This window comes from Vicia villosa, linkage group LG4, assembly GCF_029867415.1.
Source record: "Vicia villosa cultivar HV-30 ecotype Madison, WI linkage group LG4, Vvil1.0, whole genome shotgun sequence".
Taxonomy (NCBI): domain Eukaryota; kingdom Viridiplantae; phylum Streptophyta; class Magnoliopsida; order Fabales; family Fabaceae; genus Vicia; species Vicia villosa.
This window is the reverse complement of record NC_081183.1, coordinates 147,588,903-147,606,090: the sequence shown is the minus strand read 5'-3', so window position 1 is coordinate 147,606,090 and position 17,188 is coordinate 147,588,903. Positions and strand designations below refer to the sequence as shown.

The window sequence follows — 17,188 nt, the reverse complement described above, 5'->3', positions numbered from 1 at the left end:
AATATAAGCTATAAGTTATAAGTTAAAACGCTATTTGAATTAGCGTCTGAAAAATAAGTTATAAATTTGTAATGACAAAATCGTTATCAAACGAGTCTAAATTGTCATTTCAACTTATAAATTATAAGACTTTTAAACTATAAAGTATGTATTACCAAAGAGACTCTATATATCTATACCTATAATTATGATACACTTATGATAATTAAGAAAACTAAAATGTTCTTTTTTTAATTTTACGTTAAAAATCTTTATGTTGAAAGTAACAAAATCATTCAAACCATACGTTTTATTGAGTTCATAAAATAAAAATAAAATGTTGTTTACTAAAGACAAAAAATGCATCATTAAAATAAGGTGAAATTACCGATCGTTAGTTGGTTCAGTGGTGATTGGCGCTGAACTTGGTAGGGAGAACCACGGTTCGATCCCCCGCAACTACGATCGGGAGGGGGCTGGAACCACTTGATGCCAGAACTGACCCCCGAACCGGACTAAACCGGTGGTGATAAACCAAAAAAAAAAAAAAAAAATAAGGTGAAATTAGAGAAAAGGGGTGATGTACTGATGATGATGTAAAATATTTTTACACTGTCAACCAATTACCATTCATGTATTTAATTAAATCATTTTTTTATTTAAAAAAATTTAATGATATGACACACTGTCAGTGCACTACCTTTTAACTCAAATAATTAATTTAAAAATTATATAAACTAATTTTAAACTATTCTCTCTCTAATCTCTATCTCTCAAGATTCCAGTCCAATAATGGTGTATTTCAAAATAATTCTCGTACCATTCTCATGCACTTTATGGTTGATTCTTAAAAGCAAGCATTATGGAATCGCCTTTAGCTAGTAGTGTGTTTTGTTTGGTTTTCTTTTTAAAATTCTTCGAGTGTGGGTGGGTCCTTGTGTTTTTTTTTTAAATCCTTTCAGATCTCCAAGGGTTAGGTTTAATATTTTGGTTTTTCTCATAGTACAAAGAAGTTTAATATTGTCTGTCTAGCTACTATACACACATGTAGGGTAACCATTTGTTTTTTCTGTCAACGATTTAGTAAATGTTTGGATTGTCCTTAAATTTAGAGAAATTCTTTGACCACCTCCCTATCTTCTAGTCCACCTCTGGTGAAAACCCCATTATACCCCTGACTTCGGAAATGAACTTCCGAAATGCATGAAAAAGGTGTTTTCGGAAGTTCATCTCCGAAAGCGCCTTTTTTTTGAAAAAAATGTCTTATTTCGGAAGTTCATTTCCGAAACTACAATTTCGGAAATGAACTTCCGAAATAAAACGCGTTCTGCAGATTAAGCAGAACTCTCCCCCTCCCCCAAATCATTTACCCTAATCATCATCAAACACTTCCATAGGCGAAATTTCTGCAGAAGCAAGTGTGAAGTAGCCAAACTCTTCTTCCAAACTCAACCAAACTCATCATTAAACACTAATTGGTAAGTTTATCATTGTTTTTTCAAGTTTTAGATCTATTTGATTAAACTATATTAGGGTGTTTAGAATCTGAAAAAATGACATTAAGATAGCTTAGTACTGATATTAGGATGTTTAGTAGGCAAAAAAATGGATTTGGTTTAGGTTTTTGGGTCTGCCATTGGAGGTTGCAGAGAAGCTCTGCGTGGGGGTGTTTCGGAAGTTCATTTCCGAAAACACCTCCATCCCAGTTTTCGGAAATGAACTTCCGAACTGTACCAGAAGTTCATTTTTTTTGTTTTTTCATTTGTCTCGCATATTAATCGATTTCGATTGTTTACAGGATCATGTCAGACCAGCCAGCACGCATCAGACAGGGGAGAGAGTCCCAGACTGCGTCGGCTAGACGCGAGCGGGCGGCGGCGCATCTGGCGTCGACCCAGGGACGGGGGCAGGGACGGGGACGCCGTGTCCGCGTTCCACAGGACTTGGTGGAGAGTTCATCTGCTTCAGGCTCTAGGAGTAGGCTGGCTCGGGTATCTTCTTCCCGCCAGCGAGAGGAGGAGGATGAGGATGAGGAGGAGGAGGAGGTCATACCGGATGTTGACCCTCCAGTCGGGGAGGAGGAGGAGCAGGAGGAGCAGGAGGTGGATAGCTTTCCGGGAGGGCCTTTTGACACTTCCCTGCTGATTCACTACCAGGATCACGTCGCTCGGCGGATCTGGGAGGGAGAGGTATTTTTTTTAACTTAGCCGTTTATTTGTCACCATTTTTTATAATTTTACCGTTTATTTCTCGCTTATTTGTTTTTTTTTTAACAGGAGAGATAGCCATTGAAAATGGTGAACCACTCCAGGAAGATTTTCGGTCTGTTTAAACCAGCAGCTTAGTGGTTTAACGACCACGTGCGAGGTTCAGGGCTTAGCGGGCTCTGCATGACCGGGTACACCACCATCAGCACCGGCATGCAGGGGGCATTTGTGGAGCGCTGGCACAAGGAGACGTCATCTTTCCACCTGCCGGTTGGGGAGATGACGATCACCTTGCACGACGTGCAGTGTCTTCTCCACCCGCCGATTAGGGGGCCGCTGTTGGAACACTCCCGGATCCAGAGGGTCGAGGCCATCGAGTGGATGACGCTCTATCTGGGCATGGAGGAGGAGGTTGCTCACTTTGAGTGCGCCACGACATCTGGGCCTCATATCCGGTTCACCACACTGAAGACTTATTTTGAGCACCATCTGGACGCGGCTGCCGAGGCCGAGGCTGCGGGTGACGAGCTGTTCACACAGTATCACCGCGGCTGCGCTCTTCGGTGCTGGTACATGCATGTGGTAGGCGCTGCATGCTTTGTGGACAAGAGCGCCAGGTACGTCGACGTGACCTACCTCCGCTATTTCATGGACCTGGATACCGTTCACCAGTGGAACTGGGGGGCAGCTACTCTGGCATATCTCTACCAGAAGCTGAATGAGGCCTCCAACTGGAGGACGAGGCAGCTGGTCGGATCCTGCACTCTGCTTACGGTACGTTTGATTTTAACACATTCTCGTATTTATTTATTTATTTATGTTTCGTATTTATTTTTAATACATTATCGTATTTGTGTTTCAGAGCTGGATCATCTCCTACTTCTCCCGCATCCACGGCTTCCACATCGATCCTGCGTACGTTGACGCCATGCCCAGGGCCGCCAGATACGCCCTCCAGAGGGGGAACGATGCGGTGGGACCATACCGCCTGTACCTGGACCGCACGATGCACGACGACGTCACCTGGAGGCCGTTCGCCGACTATGCTCAGGTTGTCCCCTTCGACGGGGTTGCTCTATATTCAGGCTGGTTGGCACGCGGGACCGGCATCATGGTCCGGTATCTCCCGGAGCGGTGCATGCGGCAGTTTGGGTTCGTGCAGATCATACCCAGGTCACCCTTCGAGGCTGCTCCTGACACAGTGACCAGAGTGCAGCTCACTGCCATATGGGAGGAGTGGCAGCATCATGTGGTACTGGAGGAGTACCGTCGCATGCGGGTCACCCAGGACTGGCACAGTGTGGAGGGGTACGTCACATGGTTCTACCGGGTGTCCCATCCTCTCTTGAGACCCGACGTTCCCGGCGCTCCTAGGCCAGCACACGAGGAGATCCTGGAGAACCGGCAGGCGGAGGATGACCACGCCATTGATCTCCTTCCGATCTGCCAGCGGATAGAGATGCTTGGGCGGGACGCGTTGGATCGAGGTGTCATTCATCAGGGCGGACCAGAGGCAGTCGCCGTGATGGAGATCATCGTCACTGATGCGGCCGTGCGGCGGGGTACAGGCGGCAGAGGAGGGCCCAGGGTGAGCGGGTTAGGCACACCCAGTAGTGGTGGGGTTTATTCATTTTTTGATTTTGGATTGTATATTTAGCACACTATTTTTATTTATTTCGGTTTGTATATAATATTTTCATATTAGTATTTTTTTTTGTTTATTTATCATATTAGTGTTTTCAGTCTATCTATTGTTTATTTTATTTGCCGGTAACGTTTAATTAAAATGCGGTTGCGTTTAAGAAAAAACATAAAAAAAAAACACAGTTTCTGCATAATTCGGAAATGAACTTCCGAATTCACCCCCCATGAGGTGTTTTCGGATGTTCATCTCCGAACGCACCCCCCATGAGGTGTTTTCGGAGATGAACTTCCGAATCAAGGAAATTTTTTTAAAAAAAAAGCGCTTCGGAAGTTCATTTCCGAAGCAGGGGTAGTTTGGGAATTTCGCTGGGGGTGACCCCCCATAGGGAGGTGGGTAAAGAAATTTTCTAAATTTAATAGAATTCGATCAATAATTTATAAAACTTTAAAATGTAGTTATTAGAACAACAACAACTTACAAAAGAATAAATTAGAACATAAATTACAAACAACAAACACGAATACACGATATCTATACTATTTAAATTAATCGTGGTTTCAGCATCATAAGTAATAATATATATAATACTATAATCTAATGACAAAAATATACAATTTTCCAACACCTCATGCTCTTAAGCTAAAAAATTAAATTTTGTATAGTCATAGTTAGCAGTAGATCTTACCCAAAATATTTGAGAGAGCCGTAAATTTAAACAAGTTTCTATCTATTCTTCATTCATCGATTGTCATGTCATTTTTTATAATAAATTTTTAATAAATTGTGTGTGATGGAAGAGTCACCTTGGCGCAGTGTAAAAATTTCTTTTTGAAGGTCTGAACCCCTAAAAATGTGGCCTTAATGATAGCGGTCTTGAAGTTCTTGCCAAATTTCTTGCGCAAAAGCCATCCATAATATACTTTAAGTGATTTCTGGTTCAATGGAGTTGGTGAGCCAAGTCATAACCATCGTGTTACAACGATCCCAAGCCAACGTCATGTGATCGGAAGAAGGTGGTCAGAGAAGACATCCATCGAGAAATCCCAATTTGTTCTTGGATCAGAGAGCAACCTTGACAGAGCGAGACCAAGAATGGTAGTTTTGGTTGTTGAGGGATGGAGAAACGACAGAGATACTTGGGTTATCGCTTGGATGTATATAAAAAGGAAATAACTTATCGGTTTGATATGAGTGATTGTTGGTTTCAGTAAGCTCTTTGCGAGGAGGGGTTGGTGGTGGTGAGTTTTCAGATGATTTTGTCATGGTGCTGAAGGTGGTGATGTCGGTGGAGAATCAATCAAGAAAGAGAAGAAAGTTCAGTTGAAGAAGAAGACCAGGAAGCAAAGGGAAGAAGAAATAGATTGTAGGTCTAAAATTGGGTGTAATGGTAGCCAATGAGAAAAGAGGAATTGGGAAACGATAACCAATCACAACGTGTGATATGGATAGATGAGAGAGAAAAAATCAGAGTAGTAAAATCTGATACCATGTTAACATCTGACACATGAATATTACGTGAAGCTTCCTATTGAGATTATTATTGAATGCTTAATCTTTACAATTGATTAAAACCTATTATATAGACTGAGTTCTTCCTAGAAATAAGGAGGAATCATTTCTGACGTGTAACAACTAGAAATTAATTACAGGAAAAAAGTAAAAGGGTAAATTATTCTATGATTTTATGAGTGGTGCAGTCACTCCTATCTGCCCCTTATAAGATCCGCCATTGTGTGTAGTTGGTCGAATTAGTATCCACAAAATTTATAACACACCACTCTTAGATTCAACCATAGAAAAAAAAGGTGGGTTTGGAAACCAAAAATTAATGGGGGATTATTCGATTCGAAGTGCCAATAAATTGCATACCCATAAGTTTATTGACACTACTATTCTCAAGCGACCTTGGCACTTTATTTGGAAAATTTAAACACCATCAAAGATTAAAATCGTGATATGGCGAGTGTGTAGAAAACTAGAAATTGCATCTCTACTCGACACCGACTTCAAAACAAAGAATTACTTGTTCAAATAACCGTGTTCTATATAATAATAACATCAACGATTCTTTGCACGTCTATCTAAATTGTCTTAATTGGCAAAACATAAGGTGCCAACTTCTACGAAGGAGGCAACTATGAAGCCGTTACTCCAACAACTTTTTTTCAAAATTTCAACAATTCATCTTATTTTGCAAATATGATTGCCAGTACAAAGATACACTTCATCAATGACAACATTATTTAGATTTCATTTGATTAATTGGAGTAGTTATAGTGATGTTAGGTTGCTTTACTAAACCATATACCTATAAACATAACGCACTGTATTAAAATACTACTACTAGTACTACATTATATAAACTCTCCCACTAACCATAAGTTCATCAATGATAGTTGGGTCACTTTTCCAAGCTCGATTCTAAAACAATATACATTGTAAATTTCAAGTTGAACACATCACCAATGGCATTTTAGATTCTTAATATTTAGTAGTCTATTCGTCTGAAATGACACTTTCCCATAGCAGCCTCATATTAATCACACCACCTTTTTTCACAACTAGCCTAGTGGGTTGACATCACCACCTCACCACACAAATAAATTTCAAAAAAGGAAAACGCATATAATCGTTGAGTCCGTGGTTGGAAATTCACCAAAGACAAAAAAAAGAAAGATGGTGGGGAATCAATGAATCAGTGCAACATAAAATCCTTGAAATTCATTTAACTTATTTAAGAAGCATACGAAATTATAAGGCTCAAGAACCACATGTTCCAAGTCATGAACAAAAATGAATGGAGATCGAATTGGAATCAAAACGAATAGGAGCATAAAAAACATTGTTTTCAAACAATAGCTTTTTAGTGAATTTAACTTTTTTTAAAAGAATATTGAAAATTATTATTTATCATTACTTTATTATATTTAACACATTTTAAGAAGATTTTTTTAAGGGCTATATCATCACTACTAAAAGGGAAGATCACAATCATTTATGCTCATCTACATGGATGACAAAAATGATTAACATGTTCGGTTTAGAGCTACTAGCTAGGAATTAGAGATGTTGAGTTGAAAATATCACTCCTGACTTTTTTTGCGAGGGGTTGACAGATAAATTCAAATAATACATTTTAAAAAATATATAAATTAAAATATTTATAAAATAATATAAAAAATTGTAAAAAGTAAATAATTATAAATATATGTTGAAGATATCAAAATATGTGACTAATTAGTCTATTAAAATAAAAAAAAATATAATTCATATATTAATATTTAACCATATAAAAATCTATGACCAAGAAGTCCAACTAGAAAAGTCCAACTAAGACCAATTTGTACTTTTATTGCAGGCCCGGCCCAAGGGGTAGGCCACCTAGGCTACTGCCTTGGGCCTCAAATTTTTTTTCTTTATAGCAGTATTTAGGTGTAATATATTAATATTACATTGTATTTATTATTATGTTGGGTATCATAGAAAATGAGTGTTCCACTATTCTGCGATTTGTTAGCTTTCATTTTTATATGAATTTAATAACCATAATTGCAGTATTGCAGACACCATAAATATATATATATATATATATATATATATATATATATATATATATATATATATATATATATATATATATATATATATATATATATATATATATATATATATATGGCTGTAAAATATATAGGCATTTATATTTTGCTATTTTATATGATGAACTCACATTAATAATGATAATAATAATAGTTAATATATAATAGATAATAGTGGTTGATATAAAAATTTATCAAATTTATTTAATATCAACACTATAAATTGACATAATTACTAAATAAAAAATCTCAAGTAATATCAATAAAATTTTAAAAATTTTGCATTAAATTTTATTTTAAAACTCGCCTTAGGCCTCGACATGTATTGGGCCGGCCCTGTTTTATTGTTAAGAGTGAGTTTCCTTTCTTGGATTAACACTCTCTCGACATATGTCATATGTGTCTTTGCATTGAACTGAATTACCAATTACTTATATCATTTTACTTTATTATCCTTTTATATGTTACTGCATTAATCTTGTTATACACATTATTTCTTCGTACAGTGTTTGACATCTTTTTAGTAGACAAACAAATCTTTTAAAATTAACAATCTAAAATAAAAAAAATTGATATTAAATTATGAGAAATTTGAAGCTAATTTTATAAAAGTAAAATGATTACATTAATCACCTTTTGTCTACACTCTTTAGAAGAAAAATTTTCAAAATAAATTAAGACTTATAAATAAGATGTGTAAATAAAATAGTTTTTTTTTTTAAAATTTATTTAATCCAACAAGTCAATGTGTCATGTGATTTCTCATCATAATTTCATTTATTTAGGAGACTAACAAGTAGTGACACGTTCGGTAAAAAAAAAACAAGTAGTGACACGTTAAAAATTTCACCCCACCCATATCCAAAACAATGTTTAAGCAGATCAACCAAACTGTTTCAATCTGATTTGCCATTTCTATTGTGTAGATAAAATTTACACTAAAGGTTTTACTAATTAATCATAACAATTTACTAACACAATAAAATAAAGGCAAAATACCCTTTTTGGTCCCTTAAGTATACTCCAAGGTCCATTCTGGTCCCTTATCTCTAAAAAATGTCAAAGTGATCCTTTAATTGTCCAAAAAGGACCACGTTTGTCCTTTCTGTCAGCTCCGTTAGTCAAAGTCAAAGGAAAGGCATGGGTGGCATACATGTGGCAGACACGTTTTTATCTTTATTGCCAGGTGGTTTATTTTAATTGCCAGATGTGTAAATTTGTCTTAGACATAAAATAGAAAGGAAAATGAAATAGAAACCTCATTTTCTCTTCGTTGGTTCTTGGAGGAAACCCTAGCGCAGCTGCCATTGACGAAACTCCAATCTCTAGTTGCTGCGAACGAGAACGAAGACGACATTCAAGGTGAAAGCAAAGACGAAGACGACATCAGAAGTAAGTTTCTGCATCTCTATGCCTGGTACTCTATTATGGTTTTAATTCCATGTTTCTGAAGTTTATATCCTGCGCTTCTATTTAGGGTTTCGTTTGAAATGGACGAGTATCTAATCATTACAATCCACCATAGTGGTGAATTTGCGAGTGAGGACTTGAGCGTTTACGTAGGAGGTCAGATTGCTAAACTGAGGGTAGATGCTGATAAGTGGAGTTTTTTTGAGCTGTTAGGTAGTATCAAGGAACTAGGTTATCGAGCCATAGAAAACATATATTATAAGGATCCAACTGGTGGGATGAATATGTTGGTAGATGACAGAGGAGCATTAGAGATTGCTGATTTATATAGGGTTCATCTTAGTGTTGAGGTCTTTATTAAGCAAGCATTGTCCCAGCCTGTTTTTGCTGAAGAAGCTGAAGTTGTGTTAGATGATATTCCACTTAATGAGATGCCACCTAATGAGATAGTAGATGAGGTAGCAGTAGAGATTGAGGAAATATTGAAGGAATTTGATGAGAGGGCCAATGATGTAGCACAGGATGATGTGAGGACTAATGATGTAACACAAGATGGTGAGAGGGCCAATGATGTAGCACAGGATGATGTGAGGACTAATGATGTAACACAAGATGGTGAGAGGGCCAATGATGTAGCACAGGATGATGTGAGGACTAATGATGTAACACAAGATGATGAGAGGGCCAGAGATGTAGCACAAGATGATGTGAGTGCAGTTGGAGCTGATAATGGACCTGTGGGTGGTGAGGTTGATGATGATTTAAGACTGACTGATGATAGTTCTGATGATAGCAACTTCGAGTATGATAGTGCAATGGAGATAGTATTTGATGATGACTCTGATGAGTATAGTACTGAACTGGAAGAGGAGGATGGAAACCTATTGGACTGTGATATTGAAGATAATGAACAAATGAAAAGTAAAAAAGGAAAACAAATGTCTGATGAAAACAAAGAAGATAGTAAAGGGAGTGATAATGATAGTGAGGATCTTGTAAGTGATTGTGATAGTGATGATAGCAGTAGGGCTAGGAGAAAGAAGTATCCAATTTTTAAGCTTTTAAAGGATATATCCAATTACAGATGGGAAGTGGGAACCTATTTTACTACAAAGGAAGATTTCAAGGAGGCAATTGTTACTTATGCAGTCCATTCTGGCAGAGATTTAAGGTTCACTAAGAATGACAAGATAAGGGTTAGGGTCAGGTGTAAGGATGGATGTGAATGGGAATCTTACTGTGCTAAGTTGCCTACTGAGGATTCATGGCAACTTAAGAAGAAGATTGAAAAAACAAGTTCATACACAAATATGTGGCTTGTAAGGTAAATTCTGATTTCATTCTGATTTAAATTTTGATTTAAATTCTGACTTCATTCTGATTTAAATTCTAACTTCAATCCTGTTTGTTGAGTTTATATTGAAATAAATTCTGAAGTAGTACTGAAATAAATTCTGATATAAATTCTGATTTTTAGGATGTCTGATGAGTTTATATTTGAAGTGAGAAATTTGGAAAACAATGCTGAAAAATTTACAGTCAATCTAAAAGATAGGACTTGTTCATGTAGAAGGTGGGAGTTGACAGGCCTCCCCTGTGTTCATTCACTATCAGCAATCAAAAGCAGGAACCAGAAGATTGATGATTATGTTCCTGAGTATTACAGGAAATCAAGATATATGCAAGTGTACCAGCCAGTCATTTTTCCAGTCAATGGCTCAAACCTATGGGAGAGGACAGAGTACCCTGATGTTCTGCCACCCAAATTTAGGAAAATGCCAGGAAGACCCAAAAAAAGGAGGAATTTGGAACAAGGTGAACTAGATGGCACAGATAGAAAGATGAGAAGAACTGGCTTCATTGTGAAGTGCAGTAGATGCAAGAAACAAGGACACAACAAACTTACTTGCAAGGTACCATCAACTACTGCACAAGCAGCTCCATCACAATCATCTCCATCTCAGACTACTTTTGTACAAGTATCCCAAGCAGCTCATTCAGCTCCATCACAGTCATCTCAAGCAGCTCCTTCACAATCATCTCAAGCAGCTCCATCACAATCATCCCAAGCTCAGAAGACTACTCCAAAATCAGCCAAGAAGATTACTCCTAAAGCAAAGAAGTTGGCAGTTAGAAGGCCAAATGCCCCTTTTATCCCACCTGGTCCAACCACAAGGCTGACTGCTGCAAAAACAGCTATAGGTCCAACAACAAGGAGGACAACACCTACTAAAAGGGCCACACCAAAATGGAAACCATAGTCTCTTTATTTTATGTAGTGTTTTGGAATTTTAGACATCAGTTTGAATATTTTGTAATGTGTTTGAATATTTTGTGTTTTAAGAACCTGGTATGCAGTATTTTGGCCAAGTAATTTTGTGCTTTTGAACATGTGATTTCTGATGGCAAGGTTAATGTTAAAGTTAATGCAATATTTTGGCCTATAATTTTTGCCTTTTTCTGTCATATGAATATTAGTGGTTTGTGACCTTTAGCAAAAGTCAATACATACTTAGTAGTGTGTAACAAATCATAACATTACAACACTAAACCATAACATAATTTTTGCCATTGATAACTTTAAAACATTACAACACTAAACCATAACATTACAAATACAGACTTTACCACTACAATTCAATACATGAATAAATATCAAATTCAGTACATACTAATTCATAACCTTACAGCATACTAATACAGACTTTTCCAAATGACCAACACTAAAATAACACAGAAAAGCCTTTTCCAATTTTTCTCAGAATTCATCATCTTCTTCAACTCTCTTGTCTTTTGTTTTAGTCTGTCATTTGTTGCCTTAAGAGTTACCAACTCCATTTTTGCTGCATCAAGTTCAATTTGAATCTTCTCCATCCTACTATTCTGCATCTTCATATACTGGTCTTTCTCATCCATCACATCATCAAAGAACCATTGAAAATAGCCACACCCTGTTTGGGTTGAACCCTGTGAAATTCAAAATACCAATCATTCATAAGACAATACATGACATGAACAAACAACTGAAGTTCGTTTTTACCTTATAATTACGACAGCCCCAGAATTGCTTCCCGAAATTCGTGCTTGTTGAAGCCCTACGAAGCAAAGCTATCTCTCCACACCCACATACGGGTCTCCATCTCAAGTTTGCAGCAAAACCATCATTCTTCGTGTTAGATTCGTATGAACATGGCCCTGCGATTGATGATGATGTCTGCTTCACTGGAAACTGACTTGGGTGATCTGCAACAAAACCCTAGAATTTGGGGAAGAAAGGAGGCAAACGATGAACCCTAGAATTTGGGGAAGAAAGGAGGCAAACGATGAAGAAGAGAACGTTGAATAACGAGTATATAATATTCCACGTCACCTGCCACGTATACAGACCTAACGTCCGTTTGTGCCATTTGGACAGAAAGGACAAACGTGGTCCTTTTTGGACAATTAAAGGATCACTTTGACACTTTTTAGAGATAAGAGACCAGAATGGACCTTGGGGTATACTTAAGGGACCAAAAAGGGTATTTTGCCAAAAATAAAAGAAGGAAATGTTACAAAAAATAAAAAAATAAAAGAAGGAAATATTATAAAATTTTTAATTTAAATATTTTCAATATATATTTTTAATAAACACTAAAATAAGAAAATAATATATTTTTGACATATATTTGTAAATTTTAATATTCTTATTTATTTATAGTAACATAAATGCATATATGATGTATATAGTCTTAATTTAAAATAAAATACATCAACTTTATAGTACGTTATTATTTATTATTTATTGTATTTTGAATTAATAGTAATTTTTAACTATAAAGGGAAGAACCCCGAAGATTCTTCAAGAATATAAAAATTAAAAACAACACACCTTAGTCCAACTTGGCCGCGTGACCGAAAAAATGCCACGCGCCACAAATTTGCAACATCCAATAATATGAAGCCACGTAAGCATAGCGAAGTGTAACGGAATTGCGTCCAGGTTCAATGAACGTGAAATTTTCTCGCATTACCTTTCTCTTTATATCGAATCCTTCTTCTTCTCCTTCAATTCATAGCACAAAAAACTCAACAGATTCTACACCTCAATCTCGGAACGAACTTAGATCAATACTTCGTTCATTCTCCAATGGCTTTCGCGGTTAGTTCTTCGTCAGCAGCATCAGCAGCGGCGAATTCGACTTCGTTGTTCTCGCGGATTGGATCTTCCTCTGATACCAAAGGTAATGCTAATTGGGAATTCGTGTTTTTTCTTGATTTTGAAATTTGATTGGAATTTGTTGATTTATGAATGCGGTTTTGTTTTCAGTTTTGCAAATTGGTTCGTTGAGGATTTTGGAGAGAACAAATGGTTCGTCTGGTGTCTTGAATTTACCTTCCAGACGTTCGTTGGTGAGGGCTCTTAATGTTGAATCTCAAAGGAACGGTTCTGTTGTTCCTCTTGCAGCAACTATCGTTGCTCCTGGTGCGTTTCATTTTTTCGTTTTTGAATGGAATTTTTATGGTTATTTTTTGTAATTTCTTTTTGTATTAAATGGAGTTAATTAAAGGTTATTATGATGTTGAGATGTGTAAATGTTACTTGATTTGCAGAGATTCTTGAGAAGGAAGAGGAAGATTTTGAACAATTAGCGAAGAACCTTGAAAATGCTTCGCCTCTTGAGATAATGGACAAGGCGCTTGAGAAATTTGGAAACGATATTGCTATTGCTTTCAGGTTGATTAATTAGTATGCTTTTGAATGATTTTTTTGTTTATAGTTTTTAAATTGGTTGTATTGGGTTTCCTTGATCATGTTAGTGCGACTTGAATTTGGTCTTCCATTGTTTTCGCCAAGTCATTTTGGGAAATTGATCTCTTTTAAGTTTTAACAAGTTAAAATCCTATATGTGGTACTTGATGCTTGCAGCGAGTTTGTCAAGTTCATGGCGGCACCATAATCATGGTAGGGCCACGATTTTGTTAAAACCTCAAACGTGATTTGTCAAACTAACTTTCAAAAACATGCTCTTTGGAAAGCATCGGCAAACATAAGAAGTGCTTTCAAACTTTCTTTGGTATTTTTTTCCCTTCTTTTCTTATAGGGGTGTTTGTACAAAATATGTAGGCTTTATCTTGTGGGATTATTAACTCTTTAGGACAGTTAATACAATTATGGAATAATTTGAGGTGAATGAATAATATGCATAATTGCCATTTTCAACTTATTTGACATGATAAAAATGATTCCAACTTCGTACCAAAAAAAAAGAGATGTCTGAAAACTTGTTCTTTTTATTTTGTGTTGTAAATATGGGCTATAAATCTGGACTTGGATTTTAATGAGTAGCTTTGTCTTTGCAGTGGTGCTGAAGATGTTGCTTTAATTGAGTATGCACATTTGACGGGTAGGCCATACAGGGTGTTCAGTCTTGACACCGGGAGACTGAATCCAGAAACATACAGATTGTTTGATGCGGTTGAGAAGCGCTATGGGATTCGCATTGAATACATGTTCCCTGATGCTGTTGAGGTTCAGGGATTAGTTCGAACAAAGGGGCTCTTTTCATTTTATGAGGACGGGCATCAAGAGTGCTGCAGAATCAGGAAGGTGAGACCTTTGAGAAGAGCTCTTAAAGGTCTTAGAGCATGGATTACTGGACAGAGAAAAGACCAGTCACCTGGTACTAGGTCTGAAATACCTGTTGTTCAGGTTGATCCAGTTTTTGAGGGATTGGATGGTGGGAGTGGGAGTCTGGTGAAGTGGAACCCTGTTGCCAATGTGAATGGCATTGACATATGGACCTTCCTAAGAACAATGGATGTGCCTGTTAATTCATTGCACTCTCAAGGATATGTTTCCATTGGTTGTGAGCCATGCACAAGGCCAGTTTTGCCTGGACAGCATGAAAGAGAGGGAAGATGGTGGTGGGAGGATGCCAAAGCAAAGGAGTGTGGTCTTCACAAGGGTAATTTGAAACAGGATGATGCTGCCCAGAATAATGGTAATGGAAATGGTGTGGCCCATGCCAATGGCTCTGCCACAGTTGCTGACATTTTCAACTCTGAGAATGTGGTCAGCTTGAGCAGGGCTGGAATTGAAAATCTGGCCAAATTGCAGGACCGAAAAGAGCCCTGGATTGTTGTGCTCTATGCACCATGGTGCCGTTTCTGTCAGGTAAAATGATATGCCCTGAACGTCAATTTTCTTTCACTTATGGTGTATTCATTGTGCTTGAAATTTCAATTTCCATTCTCTAATAACATGTTTAATCTAAATTCTAACAGGCTATGGAAGAATCATATGTGGATTTGGCGGAGAATTTAGCTGGGTCAGGAGTGAAGGTTGGAAAATTCAGAGCAGATGGTGATGAAAAAGAATATGCAAAGAGTGAACTAGGGTTGGGAAGCTTCCCCACGATCCTCTTCTTCCCCAAACACTCTTCTAGGCCAATTAAGTATCCTTCAGAAAAGAGAGACGTTGAATCATTAACAGCATTTGTGAATGCCTTAAGGTGATGATCGATTGAGTATTTTGCTCAAGGTTCTGTCACACGACACAGGCAATAAATTGAATCACCGATTTTGGCAGTTCACTGAAATGTGAGAATGGCAGTTTTGGCAGCAAAACTAAGAGGTTCACAGCTTGTATCTCTGTAAAGTGTTAGGTGGTCTTCCTCACAAGTAATTGTAGTAGTCACTGTGAGGAGGATTTGATTTACTGTTTTTCAGATGAGTTGATTTATGGTTGTATGTTTTTGCTTTTATCAATATAAGATCTAGTTTATCATATTTACCAAATTTTCATGTACGAATATCAAATACGTACCCCGTTCTAGTACTAATTAGGACCGCATGCTTTAGTCAAATAACATCCCATCCGGTTATAGTGTGTTGAGAGCTAGTCACCTGAAACTAAACTAAGGCCATCTTTATTTTTTGTAAAATAAACTTCATTAAAAAAATAAGTTTCACTCAAATTCATAAATAAGGAGTTTGTTAGAAGTTGGAACTATAAAGATGGTGAATAATTGAGTGAGACAGAATTAGAGAGAGTGATACAGAATTAGAGAGAGTATGTCAACCGGTTGTATTTAACTACTCTATTAGAATTTAGGGTATCTGTTGACATAATATGTCCATTGGTTATATTATGATTCTGTTTGAAATAGGATAAAATCTGTTAACATAAAATTGCAATTTGTTGCCCTCACTTGAATTACACTATTTTTTCAACACACCACCTTAAAGTCTTCTAAGTTTTTATACTCATTAGTTTTTTTTTTCAATCTCTTGAACTCTTCAATCGAGACACGTTTGGTTAGCAAATCGGCCAATTGGTCTTCACTTCTACAATACTTCAATTTCAATCTTCCTTCATTAACAATATCTTTCAAGTAGTGAAATATCATATCAATATGTTTGCTTCTCCTATGTGCAATGAGATTCTTAGTAAGATTTATAGCGGAGACATTATCAACTATGAGCGTTATGGCGTCACCCTCTTTGCTGCCCAACTCCTTCAACAGATTCTTCCACCACATGGCTTGATACGCACACAACGAAGTTGCAATGTACTCAACCTCACAAGAAGAGAGTCCACTATCGGTTTCTTCTTCGAACACCAAGAGATTGGTGTTTCTCCGAATATAAAGATGTATCCAACTGTAGATTTTTTATCATCTTTATCTCCGCATCACTTAGAATTGGTATATTCGAGTAAATTGCATTTTCTGTCATTTTCCATTACGCGAAAGAAAATTCCATAGCCAATAGATCCTTTGAGGTATATTAGAATTCTCTTGACTGCTTCTAAGTGAGACACATTTAGTCTCTCCATGAACTTGCTCTCAATACCGACACTAAACGCCAAATTTGACCGCGTATTGCATAAGTAACGTAAGGATCCAATCAACCACCGATACTGAGTTGGATTAACATCCCACTCATGCTCATCCTTTGACAATTGCAGCTCCGGTTAAGCCAGAGTAATGGCAGCATTAAAATGTTTCATTTTAAAACTCTCAAGCGCATACCATCTTTGGTGCATGAGTAGTCCCTTTTTTGACTTGTAAAACTCAATGTCAATGAAGTATGTCATGAGGTCAGGTCGTTCATCTAAATTTTTTTCATAAATTCACCATTGAACTTAGAAATGCACCCCTCATCGCTGTCCGTAATCAACAAATCGTATGCATAGAGACAAAGGATTATCAACCCTTCATTTGTAACCCTTCTTCACATACATACCATGTTCAGATACACATATGTTAAAGTCTATATCTCCTTTAATAAACCATCTATCATCTTGTTCCAAGCTCTTGGATTTTGTTTCAAACCGCATAACGCTTTCTTCAATTTATAGAACTTTG

General features: G+C 37.1%; 2 protein-coding genes across 2 annotated transcripts; both read left to right on the top strand.

The window, feature by feature from the left end:
• Positions 1-8,917: 8,917 nt before the first annotated feature.
• On the top strand, positions 8,918-11,098 carry LOC131598043 (uncharacterized). The gene is made up of 2 exons (XM_058870690.1): positions 8,918-10,161; positions 10,315-11,098. The coding sequence occupies exons 1-2, from the start codon at positions 8,918-8,920 to the stop codon at positions 11,096-11,098; spliced, it is 2,028 nt and encodes a 675-aa protein (XP_058726673.1).
• A 1,780-nt stretch (positions 11,099-12,878) lies between these two features.
• Positions 12,879-15,608, top strand: LOC131595436 (5'-adenylylsulfate reductase 3, chloroplastic-like). The gene is made up of 5 exons (XM_058867783.1): positions 12,879-13,060; positions 13,147-13,302; positions 13,431-13,554; positions 14,181-14,994; positions 15,105-15,608. The coding sequence occupies exons 1-5, from the start codon at positions 12,967-12,969 to the stop codon at positions 15,333-15,335; spliced, it is 1,419 nt and encodes a 472-aa protein (XP_058723766.1). The 5' UTR covers positions 12,879-12,966; the 3' UTR covers positions 15,336-15,608.
• Positions 15,609-17,188: the final 1,580 nt, after the last annotated feature.

Coding starts and splice junctions, on each gene's coding strand:
- LOC131598043 (XM_058870690.1), top strand. CDS start 8,918: ATGGACGAGTATCTAATCATTACAATCCACCATAGTGGTGAATTTGCG. Junction 10,162..10,314: donor ACAAATATGTGGCTTGTAAG/GTAAATTCTGAT, acceptor TCTGATTTTTAG/GATGTCTGATGAGTTTATAT.
- LOC131595436 (XM_058867783.1), top strand. CDS start 12,967: ATGGCTTTCGCGGTTAGTTCTTCGTCAGCAGCATCAGCAGCGGCGAAT. Junction 13,061..13,146: donor ATCTTCCTCTGATACCAAAG/GTAATGCTAATT, acceptor TTTTGTTTTCAG/TTTTGCAAATTGGTTCGTTG. Junction 13,555..14,180: donor GATATTGCTATTGCTTTCAG/GTTGATTAATTA, acceptor TTGTCTTTGCAG/TGGTGCTGAAGATGTTGCTT.